General features: G+C 45.6%; 1 protein-coding gene across 1 annotated transcript in view; it reads right to left on the bottom strand.

Moving 5' to 3' along the window:
• thada (THADA armadillo repeat containing) overlaps positions 1-17,757 on the bottom strand; it is a 107,518-nt gene that overhangs the window by 75,401 nt on the left and 14,360 nt on the right. The window contains exon 23 of the mRNA XM_080036353.1: positions 2,334-2,443. Coding sequence (XP_079892479.1) covers positions 2,334-2,443 — 110 coding nt within the window. The remainder of the gene's footprint in view (positions 1-2,333; positions 2,444-17,757) is intronic.

Here is a 17,757-nt window from a genome sequence, read left to right as displayed (position 1 = left end):
CGTGCTCTGAGGGGAGCAGCTGTTTAACAAGAGCCAGCCGAGCGGAGAGAGGACAAATTAAAACAATCAAATGTGGAGGACGGAGCGAGGCCGCAGCGCTGCCACACACACACATTCCACCGTTCTTCATCTCACACACACACACACACACACACACACACACACACACTGAGGTATAGACTGTAATACTTCTGCAGTTTCCAGGGGTTTGGAAAATAGAAATTGAGAGAAACATCTGACCACTACATGCTGCGACGAAGCACTTAAAAAGCAGAAAAGGGGGGGGCGCCTTTAGCTCAGTTGGTAAGGTGTCCCCCTCCCGGGCCGGGCCCAGCAGCAGACCCGGGTTCGATTCCCACCCGCGGTCGTTCTCTGCATGTCACTCCGCTCTCTGCCCCATTTCACCTCTGTCAACACTGTCAATAAAGCATAAAAATGCAAACAAAAAAAAAAGCAGAAAAGGTTTGGAAACACTGCTCCAAACAATAGGGCTGTGCTAAAAAGAAAACGACATGGCAATATATAGTCAAAAAATCCACATTTTGAAAAAAAGATTTTCAAGTTTTAAACAGGTTTTGAATTAGATGTTGCAGTACTGTAGTTCTGTTTTTAATGTAGATTATATCACAATATGCATCAAATGGCAATTTATCCTGTTATATCATATCGGGATCCATGAATCGTATCATGTCTTTGCCTATATCCAGCCTTAGTAAACAACTGCAGATAGTCCCATGAACTTAGTTAAAGAGCGACAAAAAAGGGATAGAGTGGGGAGAGAGATGGAAAAAAGAAAAGAAAAAAGTGGAAGAATGAAGCGAGGGGGTGCAAACACAGTGGAACACAACAGAGCCAGATCCCAGCGTAGGAGCATCAAAAGGCCGCGGTTAAGCACCCCGCAATCAACACCCCATAACCCAGCACACTGCCTGCATACCATCCACACACTGCTATTCCCCCGCCTGGAAAACACATCCACACAGGCTCCGAGCAGAACACACACACACACACACACACACACACACACACACACACACACACACACACACACACACACACACACACACACACACACACACACACACACACACACACACACACACACACACACACACACACACACACACACACACACACACACACACACACACACACACTCTCCCTGTACTCCTACACACAACCACTAGAATGTCGCCCTCATTACACAACACACTGCGAGGTTTAGTTTTTTTTTGGTACGAGAACAAAAACAAGCGCGTTTTGTTTTAACTGACGAGCGCTGGGTGGTTCAAAGTCAACAGCACTGTGACGCTCCTGTGGTTTGTCACCTGCCAGAGGGCTAAAAAGACGTCTTCCAACAGCCCGCCATTGAGGAAAACAGAGAAGTACAGGACAGTTAGAAATACTTTGATGTCGTCCGGAATTGGGATAATAGTAGGATTATTCCCATTAATAGCAGAGGGGATGGGGAGTGGGGAGCCGTACAATAATTGTGTTTAATGTTGACTCTTCAAAGTGCAATTAAAGAGCATGTGTAACTTGGAAATATATTACTAAACCTCAATGTTTTTTTTTTTTTTTTTTTTAAACTTAGCAATATTTGGCCATAACATTACTTAATGCGTGTTTTGATTTTCCCTGTAGCAGATGATAATGTATTCAAGTAGATAACATTTAAAAATGACACTAGAATCAAAACACAATTAATATCACTGCAATAATCTGCAACTTACATCATTTGGCTGATTGAGAGATGTTACACCCGTCACTATATGGTAAATCAAATCAGTTTCCTTATAGGTCAATAACACAAATAGCCTTTTGCACCCTCTGCCCTTAGACCCTTAACTCGACTGCCCTTAACTGCCTAGCTGGCAGTTCAAAAAAAGTTGGTGAACAACTTGCTTTCCTCCCAAAATTGGGATGAGAATATGAATATATCAACCTCATGTCTGTGCAAAATGAAGCTTTCGAATGAGAAAATACTTAACATACACAGTTAAAAATATAACCCTATTCAATAACATTATTGTGATTCACTGTGTTGTGAGCTGACATGTTTTTCATGCCTGTGTTCCTCTATTGGCTGTCCCTAGGGCCCCAGATGATGAATAACAGCAATTATCACGACTTTATGTAATCAGCTGTATTATACCTGAACAGTGACACTGAGAGGACATGTCTGTTAGCTAATTACAAGGCACACTGTCATTCAGTTGTCATGACGGGGGCTAATGCACACATCTATTCAGCAGTATTACCTTTCAACCCCATTTGCCCTGAATGTGAACACACACACACACACACACACACACACACACACACACACACACCTGCACAGCATGTCGGTGAGGCGTACAAAGCCCACATAAGCCAGTTCAAAGGCGCCACGATGACGGGACTGCAGGAGCTGCTGACGGAAGTACATGCCCACCCCTTCCACCTGGAACACAGAGAGACACAGAGAGGGAAATAAGCAACTCAACTGGTACCAGAGCAGTACTGAGTGTGTGAGTGTGACACTGAATTTATAATAATAACAAAAGGAAAGAAGCTGATTCTGACATTTGAAAACTACTGTATAACGTTGGATATGAAGTTGAATATAGTTGAAATCAATGAGTCACTTGCAGCTAGGCTATCAGCTGCTCAATCCTTACATTCAATTTGTAGAATAGTCGTAGAATTATTGAAATTGATACCAAAGCAGAGTCTACTATGTGTTCACGAAGAGTTCATTTGAACGGTTCAAATCCTTCCAAAAGGAAAACTGCTCATCCACTCTGCAGTTGGAAGTAGTTTAAGTGTAAATGATTCAGCTTGTAGATAGAAAACAGAAGAGGAAAGCACCAAGATCAAAATGAAACCACCCTTGTATACTTCATTTATCATTATCTTTTTGTGAAGTCAAGCAATTACATCTAAAAGACACGCTATAAACCCGATACAAAAGGCAAAACAATTACCCTCCCACCCAACCCAGCCCCCGCCAATGACATAATTCCACTCATGGTCAATCAAATGCTGGAACAGTCGTAAAATGAACAATCAGCTCTAAGCTGCTCTGTCATTTAAGACATAGAAAATGGTTCATTGTCTCTCAAATTTCACCTAAAAGCAAAGTAGTATGGGTGTTTTTAAAAAATGGTTATTCACTTCAAATGAACTGCATTACCTAATCCTGATTTCATTTGTTTTCAATGTGGAAGACAACGTGAAGCTGGAACACTGGCTAGCCTCTTGTTTTAGAGACGCCACTTGAACATTGGGCATGTCAAGCGTGAGAGCGGCATGTCAGTTGCGTGACAAGTGTGTTCAAATAAGGACGCCGAGACATCCACATAATGGCTAGTGTCAGTAAAACCATCCAGATAGTAATAGTGTTAGCGACAATATTCTAACTATACACATACATACGTACACACACACACACACACACACATGAACAACTGAGCGCTGTGGCAGTGTGTAAAACTGGTGAGTGTTGCAGGTGAGGCGGCAGGGCGAGGCGGACGCAGAGCTCCAGTGCCCTGTCATTTAGGCTGTGGTATTACCGCCACCACAGAGGCAGCCAGGCCTCGACTTAGTCAGGGGTGGCATGGAGGGCACAGGGAGGGGTGGCAAGGCTGCCATGCAAAAAAAACCTCGGGGGGGGGGGGGGGGGGGGGAATCCCAATGGCCCCTCAGGGGATGTGGGGTAGACACAACATCTAAACTAACACAGGCATAGACCTGCAGATGGACCAGGAGAATACACCAGTCACTGTAATCTTCAGCAGTAAAACCCTGATGTCACCAAAAGAAAGAACAATGAGTCATGAAGATTAGGGCTGGGCATCGTTCAAATTGTTTTGATATATATCTATACAAATACCGATGCCTTGACTTGGATACTGGTTTCTGAACTATACATTTATGAAATCTGTTTTAACAAGATGATATTACACATTATGGTTAAAAAAAAATTAAAGAAATAATTTAAATATTTTTTATATTTTTGCTTCATTCCCATGGTACAAGATAAGGCATCGGAAACCATTCCTTTAACTGTGCGCATGCATTTTGAAGAAGACATGCCCTGCGTTCCAATACCCATACTATCTACTATTAAGTATGGTAGAAAAAAGATTTAGGATGTCCAGATTCTTGTGGCCAGATTTAGGATGGTTAGAAAGACCTGTATGTCTACTACAACCGGCCTAAATCGTCACGTCAAATCAATGGAGGCTCCATATTGAAACAAACGGGGATGCGACGGATATAAAAGCAAGAGGCAAAATCATGGCACAATGTTATGATGAAATAAATAAGTAAAAGTATGTCCCAATTGTATGCCTACTGCATCCTAACTAGATTATTTTTATCGTCAGATGTAGTATGTAGAATAGAAATAAGAAAGAGTATGCGATTCGGAACGCATGGGCAAAGGTCATTCATAACTAGTTAGCTAAGCTCAAATACTGGTAGTCAATGGGAATTAACAGCCTGCCTCCACCGGCAGTCAAAACATAAACTTTACAACATCGCTAAACGGTCCTGTGTCGAGAATGAGGCAACGAGATAAATATAAATTTGTTTTTTCAAACATTGTTTCCACATATCAATAAATAAAACTTCAAATGAGCTGAAATCCATCTTACTGCCTTCAGATACCACAAATCACCAATCTCCTGAGCCACTGCGGCTCCAACCAAATATATGAGCAAAAAGGAACAAAATGTTAACAATACAATGTTTTAGATAGCTTTCAGTGCAACATAAAAATACTGCACTATGTAAATTAAAAGATATTGCAAAAGGATAAATTCAACAAAAATGTTGGGCTTAGGCAGCCCGTTTTTTGGCCACACGACTGGTCAACAGACTCCACTGACCCTGCAGACCTAAAGTGGACTAACTTAAACACCAAAGTATGGACTGAGTAAACCACAGCGCTACCAAGCCCCATGACTTATCACATTGGTGGCCAGAGTGGACTCCCAGGACAGGCCTGACCTCACCAGGGTAAAAATGGCAGCGACAGTCACTGTTAAGACGGCCCGTGGCTGCCGGGGCCCAGACCGCTGTGGTGCTGAGCCGGGCCGTGGCTTGGCCTATTTAAAGCCTTACCCTCCCGATGGGTGCCGTCTGTGGAACTGTTTAAAAGGGCCGCGCAAGCTTCCTGCACGGGGAGGGGGGAGGGTATGAGGGGGGTACTTTATTTAGATGTCAACTTCCTGTTTGTAAAACGTGCCTGTTTCCCAGAAATACTTCCATGTGCGGCGAGAGAAGTTTCCCAAGTCTAATTACATGTATGGCCCGGGGCCGTGACAGTGACCCAAATAGCCAACTTTTCCCCTGAGGCTTAGGGTTAGACAGCACTCTGGTAATGTTTGTTGTTGTTGCTGCTGCTGCTGCAAACTACAGGAGGTATTATGGTAAAAAGGTTTGGTACAGACAATAGAAAGCCATGAAGTAATTCAGAGAATTGTTGGCGACAACCCAGTAAAAAAATCTTCTTCTCCACTGCTCTAGTTCAGTGCTATTGGATTTAGTTGGTTTGGTATCATGTGTGATTACAGTCTAAGGATCAATGTCTAAAACATGTATTAGGCCTTAGGTAATAATCTTGACAGCCCAGGAAAATGATCAATAGTATACAGTGGCCTATACAGTGGCCTCAGACGGTATTCAGAGTCTTCAGACCCCTTCACATTTAGCATTATGTATTGTTTTGTAGTGTTTCCATTTTTTAATTGATTGAATTGGCCTTTTTATCAGTCTACAGTCAATAACCCATACTGACAAAGTAAAAACATGTTACATTTAAGCAATGTTTGCTGATTTTTTTTTGTTTAACCTTTGCTGTGGCACTCAAAATTGTGTTCAGGTGCATCCTGAATCCATTAAGTATCCTTGAGATATGTCTAGAACTTGATTGACCACCTCTGGCTAATTGAATTGATTGGACATAGTTTAGGAAAGCACATGGCTGTGTCTATAAAGGCGATTTAACACTCGATATTCAGCCACTAGTTCACTTCCTAGGATTGCACCAGATGCGAGAATGATAAATTGTTTTGTTTTTCAAAAGGTGTGGTTCTCTCTCACACCTTATCGTTTCCTTTGGTCTGAATCAGTTGGTGAAGTGAACGGATCGTACCGGAGTTCATTTGAAAGCGTACCGAGACCACCTCTTCAACAAGGTCTAGGTACGCATGTTTAGTCCACTTTTGGTGCGCACCCAATGCCATTGCTGTGTTCTCACCTGCACAAACGAACCGCAGCAAAAATGTTTGAGTTTGTGAAAGCGCCCTTAAGGTCCCACAATTCACACAGCATGTCAAAACCAAGCCATGAAGTCCAAGGAACTCTCGGTTGACATCCACAATAAAACTGTGGCTAGGCTTAAACACGGGATAAAACCATTAAGCTTTGAGGATTCCCAGGAGCACAGTGGACTCACGGTTTGTGAAATGGAAGAAATATGGAACCACCTTGCTAAAGTTAGCGGTGTTGGCCAAACTGAGCAACAGGGCAAGAAGAGTATAGGTTTAGGAGGTGGTCAAGAACCCAATGGTCACTCTGAGAGAGTTTTGGAAGTCCTATGCAGAGATGGGAGAACCATTTCAGCAGCACCCCATCAATCAGGCCTGTATGCCCAGACAAAAGCCACTCTGGAGTAAAAAGCATGCGACAGTCTGCTTGGAGTATTCCACTGCATTTAAAGGGAGTCGGAAATGATGAGGGAAAAGAAAATGCTCTGGTCTGATGAGACAAACATGGGAATTCTTTGGGCAGAACTCCAAGCACTTGATCTGGCGTACACATGGCACTGTCCATCACCCGGATAACACCAACCCTACGGTTAAGGATTGTGGTTACAACGTCAGGCTATGGGGCTGCATCTCAGCAGGGGACAGGAAGTCTAGTAAGATTTAAGAGAAGATTGAAGGCAGCCAAAATACAGGAGAGGTCCTTAAAAAGAAAATCTAAGAGCGATAGAATGGCTTTGGGACAAGTTTCTGACCGTCCTTGAGCGGTCCGGCCAAAAGCACAGACCCAATACCCATAAAACATCTGCAAAGACCTGAAGATTGCAGTTTACAGACGCTTCCCATCCAATCTGATGAGAGTCACATAAATTCTTGTCACACAAATCACACACACAAATCACACACAGCTTGTCTAGACTTAACCAGGAAGATCCAAAGCTGTAATTGCTGCCAAAGGGGGCTTCTATAAATTATTAAATGAATGGTCATAATAATTATGTGAATGAGAGATTTCCCTTTTTGGTTTCAACCCATTGATGACTATGGCAATCTAGGATGCATGTCCTTAATGCCTGAGGGTTTTCTGAAAAAATACTACGAATTGTCAACGTCTACCAAAGCCTTTATATCTAAGCCTGTGTAGAACATAGAAACATGAAATAAAATACATTTAAAAAGGTAAGGTTCATAGGTTTTATTTAAACATGCTCTCTTAGCGCTTACAAATCAACACATTTTTCTAAAAATCGTCGAAATTAGATGGGGGAGGAAAAAAAAGAATAAATAATATAAAATATTTAAAAATAATGTGCTGAGGTTATAATCCTGCTTCCTTTAAGCATGGATAGTAGTGACTGAGTGTGCAGTGGATAAATAAAGATAGACAGATAGAGGAAGGAAGAGATAGCTTTATTTTATCATTTAGTACAGTTATCACTGGCACCATAAATCCGACTTCCCTGTACAACTGAAACGCAGAGACTCCCGCTGTCGGGAGCCGATCAGTTGGTCCAAACGGCTGTATACCGCGGAGATGAAAACAAAACTGAAACTTAACTATCGCCTGGCTGGGCTGAATTTGAGTTGGAGCAGCAAAATATAGCCTAAATTCATAAATATTGTTAATAAATAGATGCAATGTGTTTTGTGATTTTCGTCAGTAGCCTTTAGTAGACCTATTCTGCGCTCCAAACGCCACTAACTGTTCAGTAATACTGTAGATGAGGGAAGGTTTATAGGATAATAGCTGTCACCACGGAGTGTCAATCAAAACACTGGAATACTGCTTTCTTGGTTTGTCCAATGTAATGGCAGATTTATTTAGTTTGTAGGGTTTGGAGGGTATCTGTATGGGTGTGTGTGTGGTCTACAGAAACAAGGGAAACAAATAATCACGTCATAACCACATTCATAATAACCATACATTGCTATAATGCATGCACACTACAACTAGCATGAAAGTCTAAGTGATTAACATAGGGAAAATGATTATACAATTCAATAACAGGATATGCATTAATGCCAGTAGGCCTTCACATGGGATTAACATAGTTAACAGAAGATGCTAACATTCACCTAACAGCATAAATGCCCCGGTAAAGTACTAGGGAAAAATAACTGACATCTAATACAAACGGCATCAAAGACGGTAAGTGCGCGAGGCTCTAAAACGGGACTTTACAACATTCAACAGTTGCTTAGATACGTAACAAAAACATACAAACAACTCAGGTTATCGTCACTTACAAATCTTCAACGACGCACACTTCTTATTGGGGAAAACTCCAAACTCCGTCCGCAAACACGATCGCTCTGCTGCCTTTCTTTCTCTCCTTTTCTCTCTCCTCCTCGGCAGTTAACGGCTCCGCTCCTAATCAATAAGCGCGCGCATGAGCATGCACCGAGCGCATGATCGGCTCATGCCAGTGATATGGCCAGGTCCTTTATAATCGCGGACCCTCTTTAACAGCCGCCCCTACATTCACCATGTGAATGTACTTATTAAAGAGGTGTTGCATGTCTAGCAGGGGGTGATGCTCCCTCTTCTTCAGGGATGGCTGGTAGCTTAATCAGCTTGGCCACTGCTCTCTGGTACACTTTATCCTTTACTTGGACATTGGCGGATCGAACACGACCATCTGAACTGAGATGAACGTCTTTCACTGTACCGACTGGCCAAAGGGACCTAGGAAGCTGATAGTCCACGATCATAACTACAGTTCCAGGTTCAATGTTGTCGGTCTCAGCATGCCACTTCTGACGGGTCTGCAACGTGGGGAGGTACCTCTTTATGAAGTGGGCCCAGAACTGATCGGCAAGTACCTGACTGTGCCTCCACCTTCGTCTGCTTAGGACTTCAGACTCTGCATAAACCACTTGAGGTAATGAGGCATCGGGCCGCCCCATCAGCAGGCAGTTTGGGGTGACGGGGTCTGGGTCAGCAACATCTGAGGACACATAACCTAGGGGCTTGGCATTCAAGATGCCCTCTACTTCAATAAGCACAGTCCTGAGGACCTCTTCAGTCAGAGTTTGGGAACCCACGGTGACCTGGAGTGCAGCCTTAACTGATCGCACCTCACGTTCCCAGGCTCCTCCAAAATGTGGTGAATGAGGGGGGTTGTAGCGGAACTGGATCCTTTGTTTCGCTAGCTCTGACTGCAGCGATGGGCTCATCGCAGCAAAACTGTCCCGTAACTCTCTATCTCCCCCACGGAAGTTTGTCCCTTGGTCGGACAGGATTTCAAAGGGGGTGCCACGCCTGGCCACTAAACGTCTGAGGGCCATCAAGAATGAGTCACTGTCCATTGAGGGGAGAAGGTCTAGGTGCACGCACCTTGTCGTCATACATTTAAAGATAACACCCCATCTTTTCTCATTAGTTCGACCACGTTTGACCAGGTAGGGGCCGAAGCAGTCTACACCGGTGGAGTAGAACGCAGGTTTCAGGAGACGGAGGCGTGCTGGGGGAAGGTCGGCCATCTTCGGGATCTTTGGTTTGGTTTTTGACACTGAGCGCAGTGATGCTGATGGCTCCGTACTGCCTCCCTGCCCCTGAGGATCCAAAACTGCCGACGGATCTCGGCGAAAACTCTTTCTGGTCCAGGATGGCAGAGTTTGTTGTCGAATTGCCGTATGAGCAGCTTACTCACTGGGTGCTTTGGGTGCAGCACAATCGGGTGCACCACTTCCAGACTCAGACCTTCCACCTTGCGGAGTCGACCGCCTACGCGTATCAATCTTGTGCTGGAGTCGAACTCGGGGGCTAGTGTGATGAGGCAGCTACCTGACGAAACTTGCTTGCCAGTCTCCAGAGCCTTGTATTCATCTGGAAAACTTTCCATTTGCGCCTGCTGCAGTATGGAGGTTTCTGCTTGTTGGTAGTCCGCAGCCGAGAAGCTGCCTGGCTGACGAGCCGCCCCGTCTGCGAGTCTGCATGTAGCTTCAACCAGGTCCTCAAATGATGAGTACTGAGTGGTACTACTGCGGGGGAGGTAGCAGTGGTAAGGCCACAAAATATAGGCTTGCGAAGCTCTTCGGTGTCAGCATCATTTGTTTGGGCAGGAAGCACTGGCCATGATTCTTGATCCTGGTAGAGGAACGGTGGTCCCTGGCCCCACCGGTTTGGCTTTGCCAGCTCAGGGAGAGTCTTGCCCCGTGTTAAGTCATCTGCGGGGTTGCTGGCGGAATCTACGTACCTCCAACTGTGACCTTCAGTCAGTTCGCGGATTTCTGCAACCCTGTTACCAACAAATGCTTTGAATCTGCATGATTCAGACTGAAGCCACGTGAGGACAGTTGAAGAGTCGGACCACAGGACAGTATTCTTAATTTCCAAGGAAAGCTCATTATGGAGTACTCTGGAGAGTTGGGCTCCTGTGAGAGCGGCGCACAGCTCCAACCTTGGCATGGAGAGGTGTCGTTTTGGTGCTACACGGGATCTGGCCAGCACAAAGGACACTTGGATATTCCTCTGCTGGTCTTCGGTGCGGAGATATGCCACTGAGCCATACACAATCTCTGATGCGTCGCAGAAAACATGGAGCTCCTTCTTGACCTCAGGTAAATCCAGATCAGGGGTGACATAGCACCGTGGTAACTTGATCAGTGGTAGATGTTGCAGCTCACCCTCCCACGTGTTCCAGGCTTGCAAAAGATCAGATGGCAGCAGGGGGTCATCTCATCCCTTCTCTTTGGCCCACAGGTGTTGGACTAGGACTTTGGCCCTAGTGGTGAATGGTATAATGTATCCTATAGGATCATATTGACTTGCAAGAGTGCGGTAAATGTTGCGCATCGTCACATCTTGTTGGGGGGAAGGCCGGTGCTGGTACTGAAGGGTGTCGGGTGAGCAGTGCCAGCTCAATCCTAGAGCGTGTTCTTGGGGGTCCGCTTCGGACTCGGAGATCCACAGCTCTGCACTTTCTGACTTAGCCTCTGTAGGAAGGTGGCTGACCACTGAAGCGATGTTACTTGCCCACTGTCTTATTTCGAAACCACCAGATGTCAGTAGGTCTCTCAGCTGGTCCACCAGGGCTTTGGCTTCATCTTGGGAGGATGTGCTCAACAGGCAGTTGTCCACATAGAAATGTTTCTGAATGGCCTCTCGAACCTTGTCTCCTGGCTCACTGTAACTGAACACATGCTTCTGCAAAGCGAAGGTGACGCAGCAGGGGCTGCTCGTAGTACCGAAGGGGAGAACACGCCACTCGTAAACATCAGGTGGGTTCTCAGGCTTGATGTCTCGCCAAAGGAAACGCAGTATGGGCTGATCACTGGGGAGGAGGCGAACTTGGTGGAACATCTGCTTAATGTCACCGCTGATGGCCACAGAGTGCTCTCTGAACCGAACGAGAACCCCGAGGAGTGAGGATCCCAGTGTTGGTCCCGGCAGCAGGTACTCATTGAGGTTCTGGCCGTTGTACTTGAGAGAACAGTTAAACACAACCCTGTGTTTACCGTGGTGGGATACAATGTGGTGGGGTACGTACCACGACTCATTTGACTGTTCCACTTCTTGAGGAGTGAGTTTGGCGACATAACCAGCCTTTTCCAGTTTCTCAATTTCCTGCTTGTACTTGTCGGCTAGTAGAGGGTCCTTAGCAAGTCGGCGTTCTGTGCCTCGGAGGTATGACATTACAGCTTCCTTTGGTGCCCATAATGTAGGCATATCTTTGGCTCTGAGAAGTGGTGTGGCGTACCGAAGTACTCCGTCAATCTCCACTCTGGTGGTGTTTGCCTCAAGCTTATCAACTGCTTCTTGGTCCTGCCTTGACCTTGTTACCACTTTCTCACTGCGAAAGGGTAGAGTGTCTAGCTGCCACAGTCTCTCTACTTGTTGGTATAGGTCAGTGGTGGGAGAGGCTGAGGTGAATAGGCACTGAGAAGGTAAAAGCTGATCCTGCAAGTACTTCGAGGGCCCCTGCAGCGTCCAACCCAGGCGAGTTCTAACTGCAGCTGGTCCTCCTGGGGGTCCGAGGCGCACAGGCTCAACTGGTGTAATCAGGTCAGGATGATCTGAGCCGATTAGCAGTGTGGGGCGGACCTTGAGGAGGGGAGGTATCGGCAAACCTTGGAGGTGTCTATATTTCTCTTTCAGGATCGCCACCGGGTATGTGTACTCAGCCAGGCCTAAGTGGTTAGCTGTAAAGGCATCTTTGATGTGAAATTTCTGATGTGGCTTGGTAGCAGGGGATATGGTGAAAGACACAGAGGCTCCATGCACCGTCTTGATAGCTTGGTGTACCGTCCTCAGTTTAAGGGCTTCGGTTGTTCCTTCCAGTTTGAGGTTCTGTGCAGCATCGGAGAGGAGGATGGTGCGTTCTGAGCCATCATCGAGAATGGCATAGGTTTGAAATGCTCTATTCCCTTGGTGCAGTGTAACCTTGACGACCTTTAGGAGTACTCTCCCGCCACGGCGACTTTGGTCCAAGTACAGTGTCTCGGAGTCAGAGTTGTAAAGGGTGGCACTCTCTGAAGGGGGTTCCTCAGCCTGGTTTGTGGTCCGATGGTTGACCTCATGAAGGGAGGACAGGTGCTTTCCCTTACAAATGGGGCAGGGCTTCTTCAGGTCGCAGTCCTTTGCGAGGTGAGCTCGAGCACATCTCCAGCACCGCTTGTTCTCCTTGATCCAGCTGATAGCCTGGTCTCTTGAAAGGGCAGCAAAGTCAGAACACTGACTCAGGTAATGGGCTGTGCTGTTACAGTAGGGACAGTGTATCTTGCCTTTGCTTGTTACCTTAGGGGGTGGACCTTGTGCGGTGGCTTTAGGTGTAACATGTTCAGCTCCATGCATGACGTTGGCTTGTCGATGCTGCGGTTGAGGCCTCTGACTTTCCTTTGCTTGGAAACTTTGACGTGTGGGGTCGAATTCAAGACTGTCTGCCTCCAACTGCAGCCAGTCTGCAAACTCTAGCAAAGTTGTTTTAACTTGGTTGGGGTTCTTCCTAAGTTGGTGTCTTCTGAATCTTTGCTGTTGGAAGCTGGGTAATCTGTTCAGTAAACGTTTAACGTTTGATCCACTGTGCAGCTCCTCAATGCCATCTGCCTTTAGGGATTTCAGCATTCCTACAATGGCCTGTACTCGTAGTGAGAAGTCGTCCAGAGCTCGTTCATCTCCTGAACGGATGGGGGGCAGGTTCTCCAGGGTCTCAATTTCTTTGAGAACGTACTGATAAGGTCGCCCGTACCTTCTATCCAGTGCCTCCAGTGCGCATGTGTAGGGGGTGGATGACTCTGCATGAGCAAGGACGAGTCGATGGGCATTTGGGGTCTTAACGTGCTTAAGGAGTAATTGGTATTTATACTTCTCAGAATGGCCTTCGTGAAGGAGATTTTTAAGGGATAGACGAAGTTCAATGTACTGGGCTCTATCTTCTTTGGTGAAATCTGGGAATGTTGGCCCCTCAACCCTGTGGAGAGGATGGTGAGGGAAGTACCAGGAGGCATCAGGTCGAAACTGGTTTTCTGCGAAGGGGGTGGAGGCATGGTAATGTGGTTCTTGCTTGATAGGTGGGGGCTCCCTTGAGGTTGGGCAGAAAGGTTGGCCCATGGGGGCTGATAACACCGGATCTGTATAGACTTGTGGTTGCGTAATAGGGTCAGCATGCTGGAAGTTAGATGGCTGTGGATGCTGTGCGGGAGATAACGGGAAGGGTTGCAGTGGCATGAAGTTGCCAGTCTGGTGAACATCTGGTGTAGCTTTCTGTTGCATGTCGAAAGGGTGCATGCTAATGGATGTAGCACGGCTGAGGGGGGGTGGTGATGGCAGCGGTTGCATACTTGGCTGGAGGTTTAGCTTGGGGCGTGGCAGCTCCTGTGAGGCAGTTGGAGGAGAACAATGCGCTGCGATCTCAGTAAACTTTGGCTCATCAGAGGGAGGGTGGTCATCGGGGGCCAGCTGTGCCCTCCGCTCTGGCTTTGGGTGGTGAGCCCATGGCGACTGTTGTCGTGATGCAGCTCTTGATGAATTAGCTGAGATCTGGGGGGTTGTCCTGTTAAGGAGCTGTTCTAGGAGCTCTGTCTGACGCCTAGCGGTTTCACTTTGCTGTTTAGCCATCTCCACAAGCTGCTGCATGAGGCTGGTAGGTGGACTGGGTGGGCCTGGGTGTTGCCTCGGTGATGCAAGGTTGCTTGACTGGCTTGCTTCACGCCTGGGGGAAAATGTTGCTCTTTCCTTAGCTCCATCTTCATAATCAACCACATAATCTTGAAGGTAGGCAGGTTTCTGGGTCGTCCTGCTGGGGCGAGGGCTAGGAGTTCTTCTGCCGTAATCACTTGTAGGACTTGCCATGGTAACAGCTCTATCCGGCTCGAAGGACCAATTTGTAGATGAGGGAAGGTTTATAGGATAATAGCTGTCACCACGGAGTGTCAATCAAAACACTGGAATACTGCTTTCTTGGTTTGTCCAATGTAATGGCAGATTTATTTAGTTTGTAGGGTTTGGAGGGTATCTGTATGGGTGTGTGTGTGGTCTACAGAAACAAGGGAAACAAATAATCACGTCATAACCACATTCATAATAACCATACATTTCTATAATGCATGCACACTACAACTAGCATGAAAGTCTAAGTGATTAACATAGGGAAAATGATTATACAATTCAATAACAGGATATGCATTAATGCCAGTAGGCCTTCACATGGGATTAACATAGTTAACAGAAGATGCTAACATTCACCTAACAGCATAAATGCCCCGGTAAAGTACTAGGGAAAAATAACTGACATCTAATACAAACGGCATCAAAGACGGTAAGTGCGCGAGGCTCTAAAACGGGACTTTACAACATTCAACAGTTGCTTAGATACGTAACAAAAACATACAAACAACTCAGGTTATCGTCACTTACAAATCTTCAACGACGCACACTTCTTATTGGGGAAAACTCCAAACTCCGTCCGCAAACACGATCGCTCTGCTGCCTTTCTTTCTCTCCTTTTCTCTCTCTCCTCCTCGGCAGTTAACGGCTCCGCTCCTAATCAATAAGCGCGCGCATGAGCATGCACCGAGCGCATGATCGGCTCATGCCAGTGATATGGCCAGGTCCTTTATAATCGCGGACCCTCTTTAACAAATACACTACGCTTATTTTATATATTTTTATTATTGACGTGATTTTCGGCAAACCACACAACATTTGGGTGGTCACATGGTCTTAAAAAAAATCAACAAAACCCACCTTGTGTGTATTTGAACCAATGACAGTGCATTCTATGCTGTGCGCGCCATGAAAATTAGATATAACAACAACGCTGCTACGCAGCAGCCGGCAGGAGATACAATGTTGCGTCGCGCAGCATCTAGCATCAATGGGTTAAATGAATGTGCAAAAAATGTTGAATAACATGTTTTCATTTTGTAATTATGGGTTGATGAATGTTTATCCATTGGAATTTTCATCTAGGGGTCAGAACACTTTTTGGAGCCACTGTCTATTATATAATTATAGGCTTGTATTGTACTTTTTATATTTTAAGCTTAGCAAAAACACTCCATAGTTCACTCTGTAGTTAGCAGTAATAGTAGATTTAGGACACTTGCATGAATCATCATAACTTTGTGGGATATTTGACAGGTATGGGATATTTTTAGCAAGAAATCCTCTACATGGTATTCATTTCACTGTGGGAATCTTTGAGGTCAGTATTAAGGGAAGGTACAATTTACTTTTAGAATTTGGAGCCTCAAATAAAATGTTTTAAAGTAAATATTGTACACTAGAGAGCAAATATAGAGTGATGTCTGACAAAGCATTCCTGTTATGTCAATAGTGGTGTGTGTGTGTGTGTGTGTGTGTGTGTGTGTGTGTGTGTGTGTGTGTGTGTGTGTGTGTGTGTGTGTGTGTGTGTGTGTGTGTGTGTGTGTGTGTGTGTGTGTGTGTGTGTGTGTGTGTGTGTGTGTGTGTGTGTGTGTGAGTGTAGATGTGGGTGGGTTTCTCCCTTAGCCAAACCAATAGTCTGTCTACTGTGTGTAACCAGGGCTCCAACCAATCCAGGCCAAGCCATGGCACATAAACACCAGAGCTCTCAAACTCCAGCTGACCAGCGACTTTGGTGGTCTGACACACACACACACACACACACACACTGAACATCATCTTCTTATTGTCAGTCTAAAGATATTGTGTTGACAGACTGAAACAAAAACTAAAAAGTGATCAAACCCTTGATGCCCATCCACAACTAGTGCTGTTGCCATGGTGCCACCCAGCAACAGAAACATCTGCAGTGTTGCCAGGCCAACAAGGCCGTAACACAGGGTGCTGGCTGAGGAGGAGCACAGGAGGTGTTGAGCTCACACACATGTTGGAAAGAGATGTGTTTTGACCAATGACAGACACACGCACGGCACGCACACTATACACATACGTTTGCCCATGCGTGTCATCACTGCGGTAGGGCAGAATGACTTTGTCCGCAAAGAGTTAGCCAGACCCAACTTTCCAAACACTATTGGAATCACCCCACACACTGTTGATGCTAACACACACACACACACACACACACAAAGCGTGGAACCGATGACAAGCCAATGAAAAAGAGAAAAGGCATGCGGTGAATGCCAAGAGGACAAGAGTTCAGATTTTCCTCTTGCCCGCGTGGTCCTCTGCACGAGTTTCATAAATCATCGGTTATGTAATGAGGCCCATCGCCATAGCTACCGCAGTGGACAACATGGTATCCATGATATCACCCTCAATTATCTTTTCAGGATGATGTGGTTGTGACATCATCATCATCATCATCGAGTCAATTTCTGTGGTGACAGTTAAAACCCTGGCTGTTATATACGGCCTGATATTCTGCCCAACATTGTGTAGTATTCTGCTTTGGAGGGGAACACTCAATAACTGTGGAAAACAGTTAATGGAGCGCGGGACTGAAAAAGAAAAACTTGATGACAGAACTGTAATGTGTAAAAGTCAGTCCTAGACAAGGATTTCACATGTCTATGCAGCACCGTGCCATTTTCAAATACATTGCATAGATTGTTCAGTGCCAACTAAATCAGCAGCAAAGTCACTGAGGATACTTTTCAATAACCTTTCAAATCACCCATAGGCAATAATAATATTATGGAGCGTGGAGTGGTAAGAAGAACAAGCATGGTTGAGGAAAACTTCCAAAGTCCAATGTTTAAAACAAAAAGGTACACACAGCTAATTGTGTGGACCGTAAAATGAACTAACTTGCATATTTGTACAAATTAGACAAACAGAAGAAAAACACACATTCAGCACATAGTACAGTATGATACTTCCTACTTTCTCTCTCAGGAGTGTACATTCATGGTCTGAAGGCAAAAAAACAAACAAAGCACACACACACACACACACACACCCTTTACCCCCTACACAGACAAACACAGCCTATGTCTGGAAAACCTTGTTATTATGGATGTATACATGCTGAACCACTCAGACGACTATTCCTGTGTGAGTTTGCCAGTGTGTAGCTCTGTGCATGAGTGTCTATGCGGGAGAAGGGTTTGTTTT

Source organism: Ammodytes marinus (genome assembly GCF_949987685.1).
Source record: "Ammodytes marinus genome assembly, chromosome: 11".
NCBI classification, from domain to species: Eukaryota; Metazoa; Chordata; class Actinopteri; order Uranoscopiformes; family Ammodytidae; genus Ammodytes; species Ammodytes marinus.
Note: the sequence above shows the minus strand (reverse complement) of the source record. Positions and strands in the feature narration are given on the sequence as shown.